Source organism: Tachyglossus aculeatus, chromosome 19 (genome assembly GCF_015852505.1).
Source record: "Tachyglossus aculeatus isolate mTacAcu1 chromosome 19, mTacAcu1.pri, whole genome shotgun sequence".
NCBI lineage: Eukaryota > Metazoa > Chordata > Mammalia > Monotremata > Tachyglossidae > Tachyglossus > Tachyglossus aculeatus.
In genome coordinates, this window is record NC_052084.1 from 13,556,804 (window position 1) to 13,582,545 (window position 25,742).

Genomic DNA, 25,742 nt, shown 5'->3' on the forward strand with positions numbered 1-25,742 from the left:
TGAAAGGGCTACTATTTAATTTTGCCTGCCTCCTAACAGAATAGACCAAGGTCTAAAATAATAAACACCCAAACAATAAAATAACAAAACACAGAAGGAACACAAAGGAGTTTAGTGGGGGTGTGCAGGGGAAACCATAAGAAAGAAATGGGTCAAAGCAGGAAACAAAATGTTCAGAACACAAGGGAAACAGGAACAGCATGGAAAGTGAATACATGGGAGAAAGAAGCAGAAAACAAAGGGTTGATTTTTTTTTAAAGACTAAAGAATGACAGGTATGGATAAAAGGCTAAAAAACTGCTTAGTGGAAAGAGCCCGGGCTTGGGAGTCAGAAGACATAGGTTCTAATCCCAGCTCCGCCACCTGCCTGCTGTGTGAGCTTAGGCAAGCCACTTAACTTCTCTGTTGCCTCAGTTACCTCACCTGTAAAATGGGGATTAAGACTGTGAGCCCCATGTGGGGCAACGTGATTGCCTTGTATCTACCCCAGTGCTTAGAACAGTGCTTGGCACATAGTAAGCACTTAACAAATGCCATAATAATAATTATTTATTATTAAAAGGAAATTAGTTAACAAAGAAGGATGATTAAATCTGAATAATAACTGGAAAGTGGCATGGCTTTGTGGAAAAACTCAGGCCAGGAAATCAGAGGATGTGGGTTCTAATCCCATCTCCACCACATGCCTGCTGTGTGATTTTGGACAAATCACTTGACTTCTCTGTGCCTCAATTTCCTCAACTGTAAAATGGGGATTCAATGCCCATTCTCCCTCCTACTTAGACTATTAACCACATGTGGGACAGGGACTGTGTCTGACATGATTAAGTTATTTTACTTGTCTACTGTGTGACCGTGGACAAGTTACTTCACTTCTCTGTGCCTCAATTAATTACCTCATTTATAAAAATGGGGATTAAGACTGTTTACCCCACGTGGGTCAGGGCCTTTGTCCAACTCAGTTTGCTTGGATCTACCCCCAGGGCTGAGTACAGTGCCTGGCACACAGTAAGTGCTCAACAAATACCACAATTATTATTATTACCCCAATCACTTGTATTTATTGAGCACTTACTGTGTGCAGAGCACAGCACTAAGCCCTTGGGAGAGTACAATTCAACAATAAAACAGACACATTCCCTGCCTACCATGAGCTACAGTCTGAAGTGGAGGATAAAGGGAGCAGCTGCGGGCTGAAGTGGAGGATAAAGGGAGCAAATCAGGGTGATGCGGAAGGAAGTGGGAGAAAAGGCGGTGCCTGACACATTGTAAGTGCTTAAATACCACTAAATAATAATAATATTAAACTCTTACTGTCAAGCATTATACTAAGTACAGAGGTAGATACAGGATAATCAGGTGAGCCACGATCAAGCAAAACAATTCTAGCCAGCATTGGAAACCTATACATAAAATTAGTAAAGATAAACTGGCGAACTCTTACATAAAAGATTTTGAATATATTCCAAACACTGGAACTCCTTGTTCTGAGTTGTAACTGGGAAACTTCTTCCATGCCTCAGGGCTTGGAAACAGAACTCGATAGCTCTACACTGCTTTTTGCTTTCCTCTTCCCAACCTCACTAATCTCCCACAACAACTCAGCCGGCACACACTCCTCCCGTACCAACTCCTCGCTGTACCTCTATCATCTCTGTCTCGCAGACAACCCCTTGCTTACGTTCCCCCTCTAGCCTGGAACCCTCTCTCCCTTCATATCCAACAGACCACCAGTCTTTCCACCATCAAAACCTTACTAAAACTACCCTTCTTCCAAGAGGCCTTCCCTGACTAATCCTTCATTCTCTCAACTAATCACCCTCCCTTCTGTATCGCCTATGCATTTGGGTCTGTTCACTTAAGCACTTGGATTCTGTCTCCCCACCCCAGCACGTCACCCAAAAGCACTTGGATACTCAACCCACCCCAGTCCATATCCTTACACTCTGCCATTTCCTCTAAGTGTAATTTATTTTAACCTTCATCTGCCCGACTCCAATGGAAGCTCCAAGAGAGCAGGGTGTCTACTAACTCTATTGTACTGTACTCTCCAAATCACTTAATAAAGTGGTTTGCAATAAATACAACTGATTGAATACTACTGATTGATTGCTGGGCTACGATGCTATGGCAGAGCTTAGACATCACACAGTGGTCACTTTAGCCATAAATAGATTTTGCACATACAATTATTCCATGCACTTCATAACGTCCTGCAATCGGACTCCTACTCACTTGTCGCACGTGACTATCACTGTACTCAATCCCTTCATCTCAGGATCAACGTTCACTTGGCATTCTCTATGGGAGATTCCATGCAAAGGAACTGATTCATTCATTCAATCGTATTTATTGAGCGCTTACTGTGTGCAGAGCACCACACGAAGCACCTGTATCAGCGCTTAACTGATGGTGGCTTGTATAGTGGCACTCATCCCCTCTGGTCTCTGCCAGTAGTGTTCCCAATGGGATAGTGAGTGTGAAGTAAGTAGGTGGGCAGGAGCACTGTACATTCTGAAAGGGCCACGACGACTTTAGGTACCAAACCCCTCCATGTCCAAAGTGACCAAAGCAGCATGGAGTGTCGATGCTGTGCAGCAACACCACAGACCAACAGGCAGCAACCAGGATGGCCATTTGCATAACTCCTCTAGTCTCTGCTGCCCCTGTTAGCCTGCTATTTTCGGGATTCCCACTGACTCTATCCACCATCCGAGTCACCCACAGTGGTTCTTCAGTTGGAAATCTTCGTCACTGATAGCACAGCCCTAGCAGGCCCCTATTTCTGGCTGCTTCATCTCCCCAACTCAGAGAAGTGTGAGTCGGACGACGAGCGACCAAATGCAACAAGTACTCTGTCATTTATAATAATGATGGTATTTGATAAACGCTTACTATGTGCCAAGCACTGTTCTAAGCGCTGGGGTAGATCCAGGGTAATCAGGTTGTCCCACATGGGACTCACAATCTTAATTCCCATTTTACAGATGAGGGAACTGAGGCACAGAGAAGTGAAGTGACTTGACCAAGGTCACAGAGCAGACAAGTGGCAGGGCAGGGATTAGAACCCATGACCTCCAACTCCCAAGCCCAGACCCTTTCCACTGCTTGGGGTGGGTTGTGCACGACTAGGGATACAGGGGTTCAAAAGCTCTCCAACTGCCTGCCAGGACTCTCTCTGCTATTGCTAGACTGGTACCAAGTAGGAGGTTGCCCCACATACATACAATTCTTAAAAGAAATTTTGCACCAGAAAATCCTCTTTGAGAATCCTCTACCACGCATGGTTACCGTGCAATGAAAACAAATCAGAGACCCACTGTACCTTTGAACTTGATTTCTCCATTATCTTGAACTGTTAGAAAGAGACTAAGGGGAGAGATTCACTAAAAAAATCCTCACCGGCACAAAATAGTTGTATTAATGATAGCAGTGGTATTTGTTGCTTCACCCATTCCCGTCTGTGTTGCCCTTGTACTTGAACTTGCACCCTTTATTCACCTCACAGCACTTATGTACGTATCACTTACCACGTTAATACCATCACATATACTACCTCGCTTTGATGACTGTATTAGCCTCCTCTGCTGACCTACCAGCCTCCTGTCTCTCCCTACCCCAGTCCATACTTCGCTCTACTGCCCAGATCATTTTTCTACAAAAAATTTAGGTCTGTCCCCCCCTCTAGACCATAACCTCATTATGGGCAGGGAACATGTCTACCAATTGTTATATTGTTCTCACCCAAGTGCTTAATACAGTGCTCTGCACAGAGTAAGCGCTCAGATATAACTGATTGATTGATTGCTTACTATGGGCCAAGCCTTGTGCTAAAAACTGGGGCACATACAAATAATCAGTTGTGACACAGCCCCCATCCCACATGGGCCATACAGTTCAATAGGAAGGGAGAACAGGTATTTTATCCCAGTTTTACATTTGAAAAAATCAAGGTACAGAGAAGTCAAGCGACTTGCCCAAAGGTCATATAGCAGGTAAGTGGCAGAACAGGAATTAGAAGCCAGGTCTTCTGACTTCCAGTCCTGTGCTTTTTCTCCTCGACCACATCTGTGCCTGATGTTCAAATGTCAGTGCAAGACTGTAAATCTCCAGTTGTGTTCCCAAACAGGTCTTTGTTCACGCCCTGTCTTCCAGATTAATTTATTTTGGCTTGCTCTAGTATTAATTTACATACCTTTTTTTAAAAAAACTCTACATTTTAGCCCCTATTTGTCAAGCCCATCTGTATGCCCAGAGATGAGAACGTGTGTGAACATGTTCTTACAGCAAGTTAATTAGGTTTAGAGTTTGCATCCCTCTTAGCCCACTCTCAGAGTAAATGTTTGTTACAAAGGGTGTTCTCACATTTGCAAATTATACTGGAGACCTTGTCCCTTGGAAAAAACTACTTCTGGATTTGATGAAATTCCAGCAGGGATATGAACAAACAAGCACTTCAGCTTTTACTTTTTTTTTTACACCATCAAAAGGTGATTACATTACAGCTTTTAGTTATGTTTTCATCTTTCATATTTGCCATTATGCCTCCTGGGTCCTTAATAACAGGTTGGGTTAAGGGCCCATGGCAAGGCTGGGCGCCCCTTAATTCAACCTCTCGCTAGCTGACAGGAAATGCCCTCCCCGATGGGCATTATTGCTCAAATAATAACAGAGAAACTATAGATTGGCATTGAGTTAAGAGAATTTAAGATTCCCACTGCAATAGCAGTCACATAGAGAAGTGGGTGGGAGGTGAGAAGCTACCACCTGCCTCTCTGCTGACTCGTGAAATTTCGCTGCTGCAGTAGTGTGCGGCATTTCAATTATCTTTTTATCTGTAGTTAAATTCCAGGTTTCTATGTAATTGATTCAACTTAGTCTTGACTTTGGAAGGCCTAAAGTTTACTTTCTCACAATTCCCCCTGGGCTTGGCATCTTTCCTGGCATCACAGTAACTTCCATTTCTAGGCTTCCCATTGTTCAGTTTCCGCAAAGCCACCCACAGCCTCCTGAGGAACTCCACTTCTTTCACAGGCAATATTTGCCACCTTAACTGGCATCACTGTCCCGTTACTTAAAGAAGAGGGGAGGGAAGAGTCAGGTGACTACACGCTAGGATGCCTTTCATTAGAAAATGGTAGAAAATTGTCTGCATGGTACACTGAAAGGAGAGGGATAAATAGGGGAGGTCCCCTAAGCATCAACTTTGTTTAACTTCCTCATCAGTGGTCTGGAAGAGGGAGTGTGCGATGAGATCTCAAATTATTCCAGGCTGTAAAATGTCATGAAGACAGGGATGAAGATCTCCATAAGGATGAGCTTTGTGGCAGATGAGCGTCAATAGGAGCCAATGTAAAGTGAGGTACCTATGGAAAAATAATTACAACTTTATGATGTTGGGCTAAGAGTTATCAGTCACAAAGCATGAAAAAAGTATCGGAGTCACTGTTGACTCTGCTTTCAAATCACGGATCCAGCGTGCAGCAGTCAAAAAAGCCCACTGATCGGCGGACATCAGCAGGAAGGGTTTAGAAAACCAAAAAAATAAGTTTTATCATGATATAAAACTATGATGTGCCCATATCTGGAATTCTTTAGGCAGTTCTGCTAACCCCATTTTAGGAAAATACTATCGAGTGACTGAAAAACATAAGGCACTTGGAGACGGCATGGAGAGAGGCAGCCAGGACAACCAGATGAATGGAATTAATTTCCTTAGGAGGAGAGACCAAGTTAAGACTCCAGCCTGCAAAGGCACAGCCTTGAGAGGGACACATGAAACCTACAAAATTCATGAAGGGTGCAGAGAGGGAGGGCATGGAATTGTTATTCACCAAACCCCCGTAAAATCAAGACAAGGGGGCAGCCATCCAAGCTTGAAGTTAGATGGTTCAAAACAAACTGAGAAAGCAAGTCTTCACCCTGCTCAAGGTGAGTTACAGTACATAGTAGGTTCAAGAGCAGTCCATAATGTATTTCTGGAGGGAAACCTTAATATTAGAGGATCTACATCAAGGAGGCCAACCATCCTTCCTGGGTTCTGTCGCCACAGTCGGAGAGGGAATATCGGGCCAGTTGGGCGGTTGGTCTACTTCATTTAACAGCATTTCTTCTGATCTATTACTGAGAACCCGAGCTCGGTCTTTCGAAGACACTGGCTTGGAGACAAAACGAGGCGGTTCTCTTGAATAAAGGTTTCTGGCACACACCCTGGGTAAGGGAACGCGCCAGCCGAAGAGTTTGGGGTGCCATAAATGGCATCTCCAGCACCTATTTGGTGAGTCTAGAAGGACCTTAAGCAGTCACTCTTTCACCTACAAAATGTCAGTGGCACCTTTTTCGAGTACGAAAGCCGAACACATTGATTACATATCAGCCCGGGGCCTATTTAGGTTGGAACCAAACTTTCAATTAGGAAAACCAGGCGCCGCTTGATGTATAAACAGCCGGGCCCCTCGCCCTCCCTCTTACATGAGAGCCGCTGGGTGTGAAGGGCGTTTTGGGGGCGGGCGGCGCGTGAGCCTCAGAGAGGAGACCAAAAGTAACCACGGGCAGTTAAACCCTAGGGTGGCTCCTCATCCAGCGCTTAGCACAGTGCCCCAGCGCTTAGAACAGTGCTTTGCACATAGTAAGCTCTTAACAAATGCCACCATTATTATTATCAAGCAGCCAAGGCCTGACCCTTGAGTTGCCGCATTGAAGCTGGAGGTGAGTTTGGTCCCAACCGCGGAGTGTAAAGAGTGGAAAGTGCCCGGGCTGGGGAGCCAGAGGTCGTGGGTTCTAATCCCGCCTCCGCCGCTTGTTAGCTGCGTGACCTTGGGCAAATCACTTCACTTCTCGATGCCTCAGTTCCCTCATCCGTAAACTGGGGATGAAGACTGTGAGCCCCACGCGGGACAACCTGATTACCTTGTTTCTACCCCGGCGCTTAGAACAGCGCTTGGCACATAGGAAGCGCTTCACAAATACCAACATCATTATTATTAAAATGGGGATGAAGCCTGTGAGCCCCACGTGGGATAAACTGATTACCTTGTATGTGAGCCCGTTGTTGGGTAGGGACCGTCTCTATATGTTGGCGACTTGTCCTTCCCAACCGCTTAGTTCAGTGCTCTGCACACAGTAGGCGCTCAATAAATACGACTGACTGAATGAATGAAATACCAACATCATTATTATTAAAATGGGGGTGAAGCCTGTGAGCCCCACGTGGGATAAACTGATTACCTTGTATGTGAGCCCGTTGTTGGGTAGGGACCGTCTCTATATGTCGTTGACTTGTACTTCCCAAGCGCTTAGTCCAGTGCTCTGCACACAGTAGGCGCTCAATAAATACGACTGAATGAATGAAATACCAACATCATCATTATTAAAATGGGGATGAAGCCTGTGAGCCCCACGTGGGATAAACTGATTACCTTGTATGTGAGCCCGTTGTTGAGTAGGGACCGTCTCTATATGTCGGCGACTTGTCCTTCCCAAGCGCTTAGTCCAGTGCTCTACACAGTAGGCGCTCAGTAAATACGACTGAATGAATGAAATACCAACATCATTATTATTAAAATGGGGATGAAGCCTGTGAGCCCCACGTGGGATAAACTGATTACCTTGTATGTGAGCCCGTTGTTGGGTAGGGACCGTCTCTATATTCATTCATTCATTCAATCGTATTTATTGAGCGCTTACTGTGTGCAGAGCACTGGACTAAGCGCTTGGGAAGCACAAGTCGGCAACATATGGGGACGGTCCCTACCCAACAGTGGGCTCACAGTCTAGAAGGGGGAGACAGAGAACAAAACATATTAACAAAATAAAATAATTAGAATAAATATCTCCTCACCGTGCCTCGTTCTCGCCTGTCCCGCCGTCGCCCCCCGGCCCACGTCATCCCCCTGGCCTGGAATGCCCTCCCCTAGCTCTCTCCCTCCCTTCAAGGCCCTACTGAGAGCTCACCTCCTCCAGGAGGCCCTCCCACACTGAGCCCCCTCCTTCCTCTCCCCTTCCTCCCCCTCTCCATCCCCCCGCCTTACCTCCTTCCCTTCCCCACGGCACCTGTATTTTTGTTTGTACGTATTTATTACTCTATTTATTTATTTATTTTACTTGTACCTGTCTATTCTATTTATTTTATTTTGTTAATATGTTTGGTTTTGTTCTCTGTCTCCCCCTTTTAGACTGTGAGCCCACTGTTGGGTAGGGACCGTCTCTCGATGTTGCCAACTTGGACTTCCCAAGCGCTTAGTACAGCGCTCTGCACACCGTAAGCGCTCAATAAATACGATTGACTGATTGATTGTATCCTCCCCAGCGCTTAGAACAGTGCTTGGCACATAGTAAGCGCTTAATATATGTGTATATATATATATATGTTTGTACATATTTATTACTCTATTTATTTAACTTGTACATATCTATTCTATTTATTTTATTTTGTTAGTATGTTTGGTTCTGTTCTCCGTCTCCCCCTTTTAGACTGTGAGCCCACTGTTGGGTAGGGACTGTCTCTAGATGTTGCCAACCTGGACTTCCCAAGCGCTTAGTATACAGTGCTCTGCACACAGTAACTGCTCAATAAATACGATTGACTGATTGATTGATTGTATCCTCCCCAGGGCTTAGAACAGTGCTTGGCACATAGTAAGCGCTAAATATATATATATATATATGTATATGTATATATATATGTAACCGCTCAATAAATACGATTGACTGATTGATTGATTGTATCCTCCCCAGCCCTTAGAACAGTGCTTGGCACATAGTAAGCGCTAAATATATATATATATAAATATGTATATATATGTATATATGATTGTACATATTTATTACTCTATTTATTTATTTTACTTGTACATATCTATTCTATTTATTTTATTTTGTTAGTATGTTTGGTTCTGTTCTCCGTCTCCCCCTTTTAGACTGTGAGCCCACCGTTGGGTAGGGACTGTCTCTGTATGTTGCCAACTTGGACTTCCCAAGCGCTTAGCACAGCGCTCTGCACACAGTAAGCGCTCAATAAATACGATTGATTGATTGATTGATTAAAAATGCCATTATTATTATTATTATTATTAGTCCCTCGGCTGGGGCCGCGATTTGGTGAGGGCCGCTGAGGGGAGGTGAGGGGGTCCGGGCCCGGCTGCACCCGGCCCCCTCAGGCGCCGAGCCCCGCCCACCCGGGGCCCGCGCGGGCGGCGTCCAATCCCGGGCGCCGGTGGGCGTGTCCGGAGGCCGGTCGGACCAATGAGGAGCGCCCTGGGGGGCGGGGCCCCGGGGGCCGTGTGGAAACGGCGGGTTCCGAGTGCAAAGCAAAGTTTTTTTGCAAACCGTCTGCAAAGGGGTGAGGAGCCCGAGACGGGGCCGGGCGCAGTGGCCGTCGACGCCCGTGAGGAGGGAGAGCGGCGGCGGCGGCCGTCGCGGTGGGCGCTTCCCTCAGGCGCCATGGCGTGCTGGGGCCCCAACCGGGCCCGGCTGCTGTGCATGCTGTCGCTGACCTTCCTGTTCATGGTGCTGGAGGTGGTGGTGAGCCGGCTGACGGCGTCGCTGGCCATGCTGTCGGACTCGTTCCACATGCTGTCGGACGTGCTGGCCCTGGTGGTGGCCCTGGTGGCGGAGCGCTTCGCCCGGAGGACCCAGGCCACGCAGAAGAACACCTTCGGCTGGATCCGGGCCGAGGTGATGGGGGCCCTGGTGAACGCCATCTTCCTCACCGGCCTCTGCTTCGCCATCCTGCTGGAGGCCATCGAGCGGTTCATCGAGCCGCACGAGATGCAGAAGCCGCTGGTGGTGCTGGGGGTCGGCGTGGCCGGGCTGGTGGTCAACCTGCTGGGGCTCTGCCTCTTCCACCACCACAGCGGCCTGGGGCACCACGGGGGGCACGGGCACCGCGGGGGGCACCACGGGGGGCACGGCGTCGCCGCCAAGGATCGCCCCGACCCCGACCCGGAGGAGACCAACATCCTGGTGGGCGGCCGCGGCAGCTCCAACGGGCTCAAGCCGGACCGGCCAGGTGAGCAGGGGACGCCCCCCCCCCCCCCCCCCCCCCGTAAATGGGCATCGATCCATCAATCGATCGATCGTATTTACTGAGCGCTTACTGTGTGCGGAGCACTCATCATCATCCATCGTATTGAGTGAGCGCCTACTATGGGCACTGGACTAAGCGCTTGGGAAGTCCAAGTTGGCAACGTCTAGAGGCAGTCCCTACCCAACAGTGGGCTCGCAGTCTAAAAGCACTGGACTAAGCGCTTGGGAAGTACAAGCTGGCAAGTTATAGAGACAATCAATCAAGAGGGGATGACCCTCTTTCTCCCTTCAAGGCCCTACTGACAGCTCACCTCCTCCAGGAGGCCTTCCCGCACTGAGCCCCCTCCTTCCTCTCCATCCCCCCCGCGTCTCCCCCTTTTAGACTGTGAGCCCACTGTTGGGTAGGGACCGTCTCTAGATGTTGCCAACTTGGACTTCCCAAGCGCCTAGTACAGTGCTCTGCACACTGTAAGCGCTCAATAAATACGATTGATTGACTGTCTCTATATGTTGCCAACTTGTACTTCCCAAGCGCTTAGTACAGTGGTCTGGACACAGCGCTCAATAAATACGATTGATTTGATTGATTGATTCCCAGACTGAGCCCCCTCCTTCCTCTCCCCCTCGCCCCCCCTCCATCCCCCCCGTCTTATCTCCTTCCCTTCCCCACAGCACCTGTATATATGTTTGTACATATTTATTACTCTATTTTACTTGTACATGTCTATTCTATTTTGTTAATGCGTTTGGTTTTGTTCTCTGTCTCCCCCTTCTAGACTGTGAGCCCACTGTTGGGTAGGGACCGTCTCTATATGTTGCCAACTTGGACTCCCCAAGCGCTTAGTACAGTGCTCTGCACACAGTAAGCGCTCAATAAATACGATTGATTGACTGTATATGTTGCCAACTTGGACTTCCCAAGCGCTTAGTACAGTGGTCTGCACACAGCGCTCAGTAAATACGATTGATTGATTCCCATACTGAGCCCCCTCATTCCTCTCCCCCTCGTCCCCCCTCCATCCCCCCGTCTTACCTCCTTCCCTTCCCCACAGCACCTGTATATATGTTTGTACATGTTTGTTACTCTATTTTACTTGTACATATCTATTCTATTTTATTTTCTTAATATGTTTGGTTTTGTTCTCTGTCTCCCCCTTCTAGACTGTGAACCCACTGTTGGGTAGGGACCGTCTCTAGATGTTGCCAACTTGGACTTCCCAAGCGCTTAGTACAGTGCTCTGCACACAGTAAGCGCTCGATAAATACGATTGATTGATTGACTGTCTCTATATGTTTCCAACTTGTACTTCCCAAGCGCTTAGTACAGTGCTCTGCACACGGCGCTCGATAAATACGATGGATTGATTCCCACACTGAGCCCCCTCTCCATCCCCCCGGTCTTACCTCCTTCCCTTCCCCACAGCACCTGTATATATGTTCGTACATATTTATTACCCTATTTTACTTGTACATGTCTATTCTACTTATTTTATTTTGTTAATGTGTTTGGTTTTGTTCTCTGTCTCCCCCTTCTAGACTGTGAGCCCACTGTTGGGTAGGGACCGTCTCTAGATGTTGCCAACTTGGACTCCCCAAGCGCTTAGTACAGTGCTCTGCACACAGTAAGCGCTCAATAAATACGATTGACTGTATATGTTGCCAACTTGTACTTCCCAAGCGCTTAGTACAGTGGTCTGCACACAGCGCTCAGTAAATACGATTGATTGATTCCCATACTGAGCCCCCTCATTCCTCTCCCCCTCGTCCCCCCTCCATCCCCCCGTCTTACCTCCTTCCCTTCCCCACAGCACCTGTATATATGTTTGTACATGTTTGTTACTCTATTTTACTTGTACATATCTATTCTATTTTATTTTCTTAATATGTTTGGTTTTGTTCTCTGTCTCCCCCTTCTAGACTGTGAACCCACTGTTGGATAGGGACCGTCTCTAGATGTTGCCAACTTGGACTTCCCAAGCGCTTAGTACAGTGCTCTGCAGACAGTAAGCGCTCGATAAATACGATTGATTGATTGATTGACTGTCTCTATGTTGCCAAGTTGTACTTCCCAAGCGCTTAGTACAGTGCTCTGCACACAGCGCTCGATAAATACGATGGATTGATTCCCACACTGAGCCCCCTCTCCATCCCCTCCGTCTTACCTCCTTCCCTTCCCCACAGCACCTGTATATATGTTCGTACATATTTATTACCCTATTTTACTTGTACATATCTATTCTATTTGTTTTATTTTGTTAATGTGTTTGGTTTTGTTCTCTGTCTCCCCCTTCTAGACTGTGAGCCCACTGTTGGGTAGGGACCGTCTCTATATGTTGCCAACTTGGACTTCCCAAGCGCTTCGTACAGTGCTCTGCACACAGTACGCGCTCAATAAATACGATTGATTGATTGTCTCTATATGTTGCCAACTTGTACTTCCCAAGCGCTTAGTACTGTGCTCTGCACACAATAAGCGCTCAATAAATACGATTGATTGATTCCCAGACTGAGCCCCCTCATTTCTCTCCCCCGCCTCCCCCTCTCCACCCCCCCCACGTTTTACCTCCTGCCCTTCCCCACAGCACCTGTATATATGTTTGTACATATTTATTACTCTATTTTACTTGTACATATCTATTCTATTTTATTTTGTTAATGTGTTCGGTTTTGTTCTCTGTCTCCCCCTTCTAGACTGTGAGCCCACTGTTGGGTAGGGACTGTCTCTATATGTTGCCAACTTGGACTTCCCAAGCGCTTAGTACAGTGCTGTGCACACAGTAAGCGCTCAATAAATACGATTGATTGATTCCCAGACTGAGCCCCCTCATTTCTCTCCCCCTCGTCCCCCTGTCCATCCCCCCGTCTTACCTCCTTCCCTTCCCCACATCACCTGTATATATGTTTGTACATATTTATTACCCTATTCTACTTGTACATATCTATTCTATTTATTTTATTTTGTTAATATGTTTGGCTTTGTTCTCTGTCTCCCCCTTCTAGACTGTGAGCCCACTGTTGGGTAGGGACCGTCTCTATGTGTTGCCAACTTGTACTTCCCAAGCGCTTAGTACAGTGCTCTGCACACAGTAAGAGCTCAATAAATACGATTGATTGATTGATTGACCGGGAGCAGCACGGGGCACAGCCTGATCGCCTTGTATTCCCCCAGTGCTTAGCACGGTGTTTCGCACCTAGAGCTTCACAAATCCCGTCATTATTATTTCCAGACCCTGAGCCCGCTGTTGGGTAGGGACCGTCTCTATATGTTGCCAGCTTGTACTTCCCAAGCGTGTAGTACAGCGCTCAGCACATAGTAAACGCTCAGTAAATACGATTGAATGAATTATGATTATTATTGGGGCCGAGCAGGATCCCTCCACTCGGGTAGGGACCGTCTCTATATGTTAACAGCTTGTACTTCCCAAGCGTGTAGTACAGCGCTCAGCACACAGTAAGCGTTCAATAAATACGATTGAATGAATTGTGATTATTGTTGGGGTTGAACAGGATCCCTCCACTCGGGTAGGGACCGTCTCTATATGTTGCCAGCTTGTACTTCCCAAGCGCGTAGTACAGTGCTCTGCATACGGTAAGCGCTCAATAAATACGATTGAATGAATTATGAATGAATGAATTATGGTTATTATTGGGGCTGAGCAGGATCCCTCCACTCGGGTAGGGACCGTCTCTATATGTTGCCAGCTTGTACTTTCCAAGCGCGTAGTTCAGTGCTCTGCATACAGTAAGCGCTCAATAAATACGATTGAATGAATGAATTATGGTTATTATTGGGGCTGAGCAGGATCCCTCCACTCGGGTAGGGACCGTCTCTATATGTTGCCAGCTTGTACTTCCCAAGCGCGTAGTACAGTGCGCTGCATACAGTAAGCGCTCAATAAATACGATTGAGTGAATGAATTATGGTTATTATTGGGGCTGAGCAGGATCCCTCCACTTGGGTAGGGACCAACTCTATATGTTGCCAACTTGTACTTTCCAAGCGCGTAGTACAGTGCTCTGCACACAGTAAGCGCTCAATAAATACGACTGAATGAGTGAAGGAATGAATGGTCCAGGGAGAGGGGACCCGGGAGCCCCAGCCTCCCCTTCCCCGCTCGTCCCCCGCGCGGATGAGGGGTCTGGGGAGAAAGGCCCGGGCCTGGCCTAATAGTAATAACGATGGCATTTGTTAAGTGCTTACCATGTGCCATGCACCGTGCTAAGCGCTGGGGAGAAGCAGCGTGGCTCAGTGGAAAAAGCCCGGGCTTTGGAGGTCGTGGGTTCAAATCCCAGCCCCGCCAACTGTCAGCTGTGTGACTTGGGGCAAGTCATTTCACTTCTCTGGGCCTCAGTGGCCTCATCTGTAAAATGGGGGTGAAAACTGTGAGCCCCCCGTGGGACAACCTGATCACCCTGTAACCTCTCCAGCGCTTAGAACAGTGCTTGGCACAGAGTAAGTGCTTACCAGTCTTCTAGACTGTGAGCCCACTGTTGGGTAGGGACCGTCTCTATGTGTTGCCAACTTGTACTTCCCAAGCGCTTAGTACAGTGCTCTGCACACAATGCTCAATAAATACGATTGAATGAATGAATGAATGAATGAACAAATACCATCGTTATTATACCAGGTAATCAAGTTGTACCGCCTGGGGCTCATGGTCTTCATCCCCATTTTCCAGATGGGGTAACCGAGGCCCATTCATTCATTCAATCGTATTTATTGAGCACTTACTGTGTGCAGAGCACTGTACTAAGCGCTTGGGAAGTATAAGGCAGCAACATATAGAGACGGTCCCTACGCAACAACGGACCCAGAGAAGTGAAGTGACTTGCCTTCCCTTTCCACAGCACCTGTATATATTTATATATGTTTGTACATATTTATTACTCTATTTTACTTGTACATATTTATTCTATTTATTTTATTTTGTTAATATGTTTTTGTTTTGTTCTCTGTCTCCCCCTTCTTGACTGTGAACCCACTGTTGGGTAGGGACTGTCTCTATATGTTGCCAACTTGTACTTCCCAAGCGCTTAGTACAGTGCTCTGCACACAGTAAGCGCTCAATAAATACGATTGATTGATTGATTGATTGCCCAAGTGGCGGAGAAAAGTGACAGCAGACAAGTGGCGGAGGCGGGATTAGAACCCAAGCCCGTGCTCCCTCCACTAAGCCACGCTGCTTCTGGGCTGGAGCCAAGGGGCTCGAAGCCTTTTGGAGGAGAAATGGGGTGCGGGGGGGAACGGGGGAGAGACCCTCGGCCTTCAACTTCCTATGCTGCTGCGGAAAGGCCCCCCAAGACCCTTGGCCGGACGGCCGGAGCGAAGGCAGGCGGGAGCCGGCTCCTTCGTGGTATGCAAGCCCGTGCCGGAGATCCGAAGGAGACGCACCCCGGACTGCCCTGGCTCTTGCCCCTGGGTGTTGGGACCTGCCTGGGCAGTGTATATTCAGGAAAAGTTTTCCTCCGAGGTCATGTAGAAAGCCCACCAGCCCACAGAACAAACCTCCCCCGGGGGTGTATCACTTCCAGGACCAGTATCTTAGCAATTAGCCTTCCCTGGAAAATAAATGCCCGGTTAAAGGTTTCTTTTATGAAAGGCACTCGAGGGTTCAGTTCATTTGACCCATGGCCCCGCTAATCATCTTCTGACGGCCTGTCTGGGCACGTTGAACACTTGGCCTTCTAGATCCCACTGATACAACTGCTTAGAATTTGCAAAAGAGCAAAAATGTGGTTATCCTAAATTTAGTACAGTGCATCCTAGAAATTGGTGAGTTGAAAAGATGGATTAAATCGCTGGGGTCAACTCCTTCCACCTTTCCCTGCTCCCCAGCCCCATTTTGTAAGGTGTTCCCTGAATTAAACTTTTATTACATATGAGGGTTAGGGAACGCTCAACAAGTCAGATGTTCAAAATGATCTTGGGATTATGAGATTCCACATGTACATCGATCATTTAGCTCAGCGCTTAGAACAGTACTTTGCACATAGTAAGCACTTAAATGCCATTATTATTATTATTATTATTATTATTATTTAGTCTTTGGCAAAAATGTCCTTATTTGAATGGATATAACCAACCAAAGTAATTTTGGGGCCAGTTATAATAAAAGTGTGAGATGAATCCAGGGAACACAAGAATAGCAAGTACAACTGGAACGAAATGTCAAATCAAGCCTTCTGGGTTGCCATAAATTTGAGTTAGTTTATTTCTTCCATTATTCTTGATCTCCTGAATTGATAGGGAATTTATGTTTGGCGGGAAGGGGCGGAGAGGTAATCGGAATCTGGAAATAGCCTCCTGGCAACATTCAGTCCTGGATGTTAATAGGAAAAGCCAAAGCAATCAGGCAAATACTGATTCCATCAATGTGTAACTTCAGTCCTAAGTTCTTAAGTAGGATTGTCCGATTCTGCACTAAAGAAAATGAAGCTACCACTCTTCCATGGTCCTGAAAACTACCGGTTTTGACCTGGAAATGTAACTGTGCTATACTGAAACTTCAATTTTGCTAAATTTTGCTTTCTCTTCTTTGTAGGAAACACAGCAAAAGAAAGCACAGTGGACGTGCAAGTGAACGGGAACCTTATTAATGATGACTCTTCTGAAAAAATTGATGCAGAAGATACTAGTGCACAACTTAACATGAGAGGAGTGTTCCTTCATGTCTTTGGAGATGCTTTGGGTTCAGTGATTGTGGTAATCAATGCTTTGGTCTTTTACTTTTCTTGGAGAGCATGTCCGGAGGGAGTGTTTTGTGAAAACCCATGCATTGACAGCCCTTGCCAGATGTTTGTAGGTTCAAATAATTCTTCTGTACTTGAGGCTGGTCCCTGCTGGGTGCTCTATTTAGATCCAACTCTTTGCCTCGTAATGATTGGTATACTTCTTTATACAACTTATCCATTACTTAAGGAGTCTGCCCTTATTCTTTTGCAAACTGTTCCTAAACAAATAAATATCAGAAATTTGAAAAAGCACCTTCGAGAGGTTGAAGGAGTTGAAGAAGTTCATGAATTACATGTTTGGCAACTTGCTGGAAGCAGAATTATTGCCACTGCTCACATAAAATGTCATGACCCTGCAGCGTACATGCAGGTGGCTAAGAGCATTAAAGACGTCTTTCATAATCACGGAATTCACGCTACCACCATTCAGCCCGAATTTGCTAGCGTAGGCTCTCAATCAAGCATCACCCCCTGTGAGCTCGCCTGCCGAACTCAGTGTGCTTTGAAGCAATGTTGTGGAACAACACAAAAAGCCAATTCTGAGAAAGAGACAGAAAAGCTCCCTTCAGTTAGTATTTCTTGTTTAGAACTCAGTGAAACACTAGAGAACAAAACAAGGACTAAAACTGAAAGCGTCTCAGCTGTCGTGCTAGATATTAAGAAGAATTCCAAAAAGAAACCCGAATCATCTTTGTAGGGTCCAAAAAATGTGATGTTTGACTTTTTCAACTACAAGAGGAAGAGACTCCAATGAAATCCCAAGTTTGCCAAGAAGTGTAATTGCTGAAGTCTTCATTCTTGTCACACCGTTAGTTCTATTTTTTAAAGAACATAAAGGAACAGCAGAACACAGAGTTTTGTATTACAACTTTGTGATTATTTGCTGGGCACAGCTATGCTGTAACGATTTTGGAAAGCCAGTTTTAACACTTGTTACATTTTTTTTTGTTGTTATGTTGAAGTAAGCATTTACTTTGTATATTCTAATGATACTTGATTTCAGTTTTCCCATGGCAAAACTTAATTAGGGGGATTAAATAAATTAAAATTTAATTTGTTACTGGTATTTCTTTGGCCTTTTTTTCCCTACCCCATTCCCTCTAGTGTAGTACTTTTCGTTTGAATCATTTGGTCTCATTTTTTTTTATATAAAACTTGAAACCAGAAAATGTTGTTGGTTTTCTTTTCTTCGTAGACATTTATGATAAACTTTAAATGCCATTTGAAGTTATAGCATAACGGTAGCATTTTTTCGAAGAATGTCTTATGGACATTAGTAGGAAAAGTTGTTACATTCTCTTATGTGATAGTGGCATTTTCTGCCCCCACAAAAGAAGCAGATTGTGTTAATATTGTTTATTAAATTCTCTTCTACTATATCACTGAGTTATATCTGATTAAACTAAAAAGTAATAAAAGTAGAAAGGATGACACAAGAGATCTAACAGACATATTATTTTATAAAATAAAATAATGGAAGAACTTTTAAATTCTTCAAAGTATTTCAATTTATGAATAAGCACCTGTTTCTCATTTATTTTTTCCGAAAACTTATAAAGGTGATCACCAGCATTTTTTTTTCATTTAGATGGATTGATTTGACACTTTATAGTGAAATTTGCCATTGGGAGGAAACTTTACTTAGAAATACCCCACTGTAGAAAGTATTTTTTAACAGATATTCAATACAAATTAAGCCTTGAAGAAAAGAATCAACAATAAATGTTTCAAAGAAAAGTCATATTTTGAATCAAAACATGTATTTTTGAAAAACTGCCTAATATGCTGTCAATTCCCATGCTTTCATTACAGCTGCCGATCAGAAGCATAAAAAATAGAAAGCAAAAACATCACAGTGCTTAAAACTTTAAAAGCAAAATATATAATTAAGGTCAGGCCCAGGTGTACCTCACCTTGAGGTGTGGATATTGCTCAGGTCTTTAAACTGTGGCCTATTTAGCATGGACACTAACAGTTATCCACAAAAAGGTGAATGAACTGTGACTAAAGTTGTCCATTTCAGTTTTCCTGCAAGGGATTTGATGTTCATAGATTTCAAAGTTTTCCCATCAAACACAATTTTAGAAGGTGGATTACTTTTAGCTTTGTGAAGCAGTACTTTTATTTTATTTTTTGCTGGGGAGGCCCAGTGCAGGAGGGGCAGAGGAAAAGAGGAGTTCTAAATGGAACCGATATTGGTAATATCAGTTATACACAGAGCTGTTTTGCCAAAAGCATGTAAAAAGTCACAACTATTTCTAATTGGTTTTGTAGATTGCGCCTGGGATGACGAATTTTGTGTTGGCAAAGAGTCATTGTTTTAAATTCAAAAATTCAAAAAAAAATGTTAAGACTTGGAATTAGATACCTGATTTCTTTATAAATGTTTAATCTATTGGCAGAAATTGTACCTTTTTTCTAACGTGCCTGTTGCTGGCAATGGGCTTATAAAAACGGGACCCCTTAAGAATGGAGTGAGGTGTACTTAGATAATAGTGTGGGAGTGTAGCGGGGAGGGGGGACAGGGGGAAGGTGAGTGTGAGTGTATGTATACCTTCATGTTTTCTCAAATGGGCCAAAACCAGAACCTGAAATTTGCAATATAGCCTGATGTTTTGATGCTGCATAGTGAAGATTGTGAAATGGAATCTTCAGAATTCAATCCAAAACATCTTTTGAGGTCTATGTGACAATTTTAAGTATGAATTGTAGAAGTTCTATTATTTGCTGAAACCAGAAGGAGAAGGTGGCTAATTGCACTGCATTTTGGGCATTTCTGACTTTACATTTTATGAAGAAATAGGCCTCTCTGTTAATGCATACATTTTTAGTAATGATATCACACAATAACCTTACTGACTATTTACACCCAAGAGAAGTTTCCTTTTAGAAACTTAAAAGTGGTTACAATGCAGAAGTAAAATGTGTTCATGTGAATGAGGATTTAAAATGGTATTTAAGCACAGGAAAAGGGCTATGTGTTTCTTAAAGTACAAAAATGAGCTTCAAAGTTGGTTATTCTTTTCATAACTCATTTTTAAGTAACTTTTATAATGTATTCATCTAGGGGAACCATAGGGTTTCCTCTTCAAAATAGTTTCTCATTTATAACAAAGTAATGGGCACTGTCGACCCAGAAGTTTTTATTGGAGAAATAATGTTTCTCTCTTCTAAGCACTTTCTAATCCATATTTCTCTATAAAGAGTAAGAAAATCACGTTTTTATATGTAAACTTCTTGGGATTTAGTTTTCTTGAAGGGAAGTGGGTAAATGCACCTAAACTTTAGGGCATCTAAATATCTTAAAATTTTAAAGAGCCTGTTTTAGAATGCTGCATCAGTTATGTAGCCTTATTGCTCTCCAACTGGCTTTTATTTAGTATTCAAGATTAGCAATTTATGGCCTAGAAGCTTATAATTTCACTTATGTAGAGGAGAGGGGTGAGAGTTGGGAAGTTGTGCTGTTTTATGCCTACGATAAAAATGGTCCGGAAAAAAAAAATTCCCCAAATACAGCCTTAATGATGGTAGATTTGAATCTCCACAGTTGGAGTACTCACTTGTAGAAAGATGTAAACGAGAGAATATTTAGTTTAGAGTATGTATGTGAATATTTAGAAAACCATATGCTATACCTCTGAGATTGGCAGTTTGGGTGGGAGTGTTTTCTTTTTCCATGAGGGTCCCATGGATAATCAGTGAAAGAAGAGGATGTATCAGTGTACTGGAAGAGAATGAAATTTTCGTCTTTGTGTGGGGTCTTGTTTTTAGTTTTTGAACAACCCCAACTCAATCAGTATTAATATATTTTTTATTTTTTGAAAATTAGATCCCTGAGAATGTTAAAATTAACCTTGGAGTGAATTGTAGAATATTTGGTAGGTGTTGAGGTTTTAATGCTTGCTACATGTTGACATTTTCTGAAAGCTATAAATATGATCTTTATCTGCTGTTGATGTTTTCACACAGAGCATGAAAAAAAAACAAATATGGAGAGTGACTTGGTAAACCTATTGATTCTCTTCACAATGTAGAAATATTGATATTAATGCTGTACTTCAGTAACATTGGTGAGTCATGAAACATTGTTAAAACTATAGAGGAGAAGGGGAGAGGAAAACCCAGTATTCTTTTCAGTTTCTAACATACTATTGAGTCCATTATGTAGTGTTTGACCATTTCTCAACGAGGAGTTTTAATAGTGCCATTTTAACGTAGCATTACAGAAGTTGTGTGGCTATGCTATTTCATTTTACTGTCAAAGGCTGAAATATTTAGCAATCCTTTCTCATTGGCACAAGGGGCCTTTTGTGTATACTTCTATTTAAACTTTTAAACCAAAAATTTTGTAGTCCTGTGTCTCTGACAAAAAGATTCTAAAGGGAACGTAGCATACAATGAATAGATGTGATTGTACCTGAAAAGCTCTAAACACAGAAATGGCCATGTTTTGGGTCTGCCTTGATCAGCACAATAAAATGTGTGCTGTGATTCTTCACGGACCTTTCTTCCATTCATGTGGTTCTGGTGTCTGCTATTGCCATCTCTCTGGGCAGAATGTGGTGCAATGTTATGCAGTTGTCATCTTGCTGAAAGCAGATACAAATGTCTTTTCTGTTTTACATTAAATTATTTGTTCTTTGTATGTTTGTACATTGTTTTCCAAAGTTATTCCTACCTCATCATGAGGTTTTATGGATTGTATTATATTATAAATGTTCTACATGAGACAGGCTACTGTGTTTTTTTCCTTTATTTACCAAAGCTAAGCAGTAAATAAAACTGTCTTACATTCCTGCTTAGTTGTCTTGTGCATACAGTTTGCTCCCCAGTAATTCCAGGCTATGATTGAACTAAGCAGTCAGTACTCAGCCTGGTCATAATAATAATTATTATTATGGCATTTGTTAAATGCTTACTATGTGCCAGGCATGGTACTAAGCTCTATACTAAGCACGGGTCATGCATTGGATAAGCAGTCGATCCAGGCTGCTAGCCTCAAAGCAATGAGGCTGGACTAAAAGAAATACATCTTTTTGCAAGTAAGATTTTATATCACTATCATTAAGCACTAGTACTAAAATACTTCATGTTACTAACATTTCCTGCCTCAACAGAGGGAACTATTGTTATGGCGCTAGTTATATTTGTGGGATAATACATTTAAAAATGTTTTACTCCCCAAATTTATGCCTCTACTACAGTTCATTATTCTTTAAATGAGGTGTAAACTAGGGTTCTGGTCATTTGTGTCACTAAATGTTCCAAAGACATAGGATATTCATACAGAAGTCCACTTAGCGTTTTAAAAGATGCTTGTTGGGGTCTCCAAAAGTCCCATTTCCAGCCATAGTATTGGGGTCATTGTAAGCACTTGATATTCGCCCCACCCTCAGCCCCCCAGCACTTAATGTACATATCCTTACTGTAATGTCTGGTTCCCATCCCCCAGCCCTCACCGCCCCCTGCCCCCCCTCCCCAGACTGTAAGCACCTTGTGAACACAGAACCTGTCTATTGGACTCTCCCAAGCACTTAATTCAGTGCTCTGCATTCAGTAAGTGCTCATAAATAGCAATGTTTGATTGAAGCAACCAGCAATGGTAGAAGGCAAGTACATTCACAGCCACTGCTACCACCATGGCCATTTCTGCTGTTGCCGTGAGCCCTATAGTATTCAATAATGACTGTGGTATTCATTAAACCCTTACTATGTGCCAAATGCTGAGGTAGATACAAGATAATCAGCCCTGCTCCACTTTGTAGTCCAGAAAATAAGATTTCCATGTATTCATAGGTTGAAGTTAACCAGCATCGCTCGGAGAATGACAAAGTAGTGCAGTATCCCCTGCTGTATTTCCACCTTTACTCAGATTTCAACACACCACCTATTTTCATGTCCTGTCTCCTTCCCACGTTATCTCCCTCCCTGGAATCTACTCAAGTTGGACTTTAAACCATCAAACTGGGTTTTGACCTCTCTGATTACGGGACCCTAATGATTGGTACAACCGATGGGAGTGTTTCACTTAATAATGCATAATCCAGATGAGAACAGCAGGATTCACTGGCTGCAGAGGGCACAGATTGCACCCTTACTTTCACCAATTGGCTTGCAATGTATGCTATTAGCTACAGGAGCCTCATACGAGATCTTGTTTCTGGAAAATGTGGTTGGCATGCAATTAATTAGGATCCATTCAGAATCAACCCTTATATGACAGCTGAATACTAAGCAAAAATTATGCCCTAAAATTATTCTCTTCACCCTACCCATCCTTCTGTTCCTAGTAGCTTCTCTGTCCACCTTATAACTGTACCCAAAATTCAACTTCTCCACCCGCGTCTCCTTGGTCCCCTTATCTACCACACTCTAGGATTTTTTTTTCTTTTTTCATACTAATCATGTTACTACTGTGAGTACAACTGCTGCCACTGCCTTGCTTCCCGTTTCTGCTTGTAGCCCCACCTCCTTGCCCCAGCCGAAGCCATGGGAGTAAAGACAGAGGAAGAGGTGGTGGCGGTGACTTCGAGATCTCACCATCCTCTTCTTCCTGCCCCAATTGTTACTGGTCCCTGTTCCATGGCATTGGCCAAAGTGGGGATAAGAGTAGGAAGAGGAATTGAAGGTGGCAATAGATGTCCTCTTAGCAGCAGCTGTCACTAAGGTTATTGTAACAAAAATGAAAAATCCTAAAGCACTGAGGGAAGACTGGGGAGGTGTGTGGGATGGCGAGTTTGGGATGGGAGGTGTGGAAGGGCAGGAAAGGCTAGGGAACGGGAGGGCAGGGAGGAGGCAGAGTTGGGAAAGAGAATGGGGAGGGAATTGACTTAACCTTAGAGATTGATTGGATGTAACATCGGAGCAAGGCTTATCATTGCTGGAGTGTATCAGCAAATAGTTGCATGTATTATGAGGTGGGTCAAAACCCAAAGTACACCAATGCACATCTACACATAAATGCTGAGGATGGGTATAAAAACATCATTGTGACTGAAAAATATGACCATTGAAGTATGTTGGGTATTCATCAGGGAAGGCTTTTAGGAAGAGGTAGAGATTTCAGAAGAATTTTGAAGATGGAGATCCTGGTCAGCAGAACAGTGTGATGGAGTGGTTTGTTGAATGTGGGAATAGTGATAGGGGGGTATAATTACGTGAACGGGGGAAAGTCTTAAAGTCTATGTATATCTGCTATATGTATGTATATACACATTTTCAACCAAATACTGACTTCAAATTAAAAATCTTCACCAAAACAAAACTCTGTGAAAAATTTCATTAGAAAATATTTAAATAGCAAACTTAAAGGGTGTGTGTAGTAGTGTGATTACAGTCTAATTTTTTGCCTATGAAACAACTTCCAGGAGATAAATTAATCACTTAATGAGTTATTGATCAGTAGTAAATGGTAGAAGGAAGGTGCTATGGCTGAGAAGACAGAGGACTTTCTGGGTGACAGAGTTCAATGCCCAGTTCTTTGGTAAAACCCAGACAAAAGAAAAACTTGCTGAATTAGCACCTTAAGAAAACAATATCCAGCTTCCATAAGAGCAAATAACACTCTGGGGAATCTGTGGAGGGGGAAATTATTGCTCATTTACTGTAATAAAACTTATGAAGAACAAAAGCCAGGCTTACAGGACAAAGTGGCTACATGTGATCGATTAGTCCTGTGGATGGAAAAGAAGAGGTTATACTGCTTTTCCTGAAACTGTAAAATGCCATTTCCTCCCTTCTTCCAGATCATTTAAACTGCTGCATCCTGACAATTTATAAAGCATTGTCCTCTAGCTAGTGATAGTGAAGGAGATTTCCCAGAAAGGAGATTTCCCAGAACTGACCCCTACTCATAAGAAGTGAATCTCAAACAGCGCAGGAGTCTTTGTCCGAAGAATAATTGATCGATCGGACATGGGTGGTCAAGGACATTTGTAATTTGGGGTCCATTCCATTCTTCTAGGAGTTCTACAGTAGAAATTGGGTGGGATCAGCAGGTGCAGGGCAGTGTGGATCACACCCAGGCTTTGTGCAAAGGCTTGGTCTCAGAATACAGTGTGGTTTCAGTCTGGGTGTGCCACAGGACAGACTGTGTTAGTCTGATCATTCATCCATGGTCGTTTGAAGGAATGCAGGTTGGACAGGGCTTAGAAAAGGGTTTGGAGTATTTTCTGAACCATTTATTACTCATGTCGGAAACATTTTTTGCCAAACACTTAATCGCAAATAAGTATAAACCAGCTGGGTCATGCCAATACTTCCCTTCTGTCCAGGGTCATGCCTAAGCATCTTTGCACCCGTTACGTTGGCATCCTCAAATCATGACGTAGTGGGAAGAGCACAGGACTGGTAATCAGGAGTCTGAGGTTCTAATCACCTGCTCTGAAACTTTGGGCAGGTCACAAACTCACTTTCCTCATCTGTAAAATGGGGATAAAATACTAGTTCTCTCTACCACTAAGACTGACTGTGAGCCTCAGGTGGGAGAGGCACTGTGAGGGATCTGATTGCCGTTTACCTACTTCAATACTTGACATGGCATAAATGCCATCAGTGTGGCCTAGTGGATACAGTTCGGGCCTGAGAATCAAAAGGACTGGGTTCTAATTCTGGCTCCTCCACTTGTCTCCTGTGTGACCTTGGGCAAGTCACTTTACTCTGTGCCTCATTCAATCCTCATGTAAAATGAGGATTAATACTCTGAGTCCAATGTGGGGCACGGACTGTGTCCAACCTGATTAGTTCGTATTTATCCCAGTTCTTAGTACAGTGCCTGACACATAGTAAGCTCTTAACAAATACTATATAAAAAAATGCAAGTGAGATCTATTCCTCCCTCTATCTTACACCCCTGCCCACCAAGGCATAGGTAGGGTGGCCTCTAATATCTCCAAAGAAATTGCAACCACTTTTGGGCCAGCTCAGTTTCTGCTGCCCAACTCATTGGGCCAATGAATACAAGTACCGGCCTGCAATGGTAACAT

General features: G+C 44.0%; 1 protein-coding gene across 1 annotated transcript; it reads left to right on the forward strand.

The window, feature by feature from the left end:
* Positions 1-9,396: 9,396 nt before the first annotated feature.
* Positions 9,397-21,486, forward strand: SLC30A1 (solute carrier family 30 member 1). The gene is made up of 2 exons (XM_038760819.1): positions 9,397-10,009; positions 16,569-21,486. Exons 1-2 carry the CDS (start codon positions 9,442-9,444, stop codon positions 17,453-17,455), a joined length of 1,455 nt encoding a protein of 484 aa, XP_038616747.1. The 5' UTR covers positions 9,397-9,441; the 3' UTR covers positions 17,456-21,486.
* The last annotated feature ends 4,256 nt before the right edge of the window (positions 21,487-25,742 follow it).

What these genes read in the sequence shown, in the direction of transcription:
- SLC30A1 (XM_038760819.1), top strand. Translation starts at nt 9,442, where the DNA reads ATGGCGTGCTGGGGCCCCAACCGGGCCCGGCTGCTGTGCATGCTGTCG. An exon ending in GCTCAAGCCGGACCGGCCAG is followed by an intron (nt 10,010 to 16,568) that starts GTGAGCAGGGGA and finishes TCTTCTTTGTAG; the next exon opens with GAAACACAGCAAAAGAAAGC.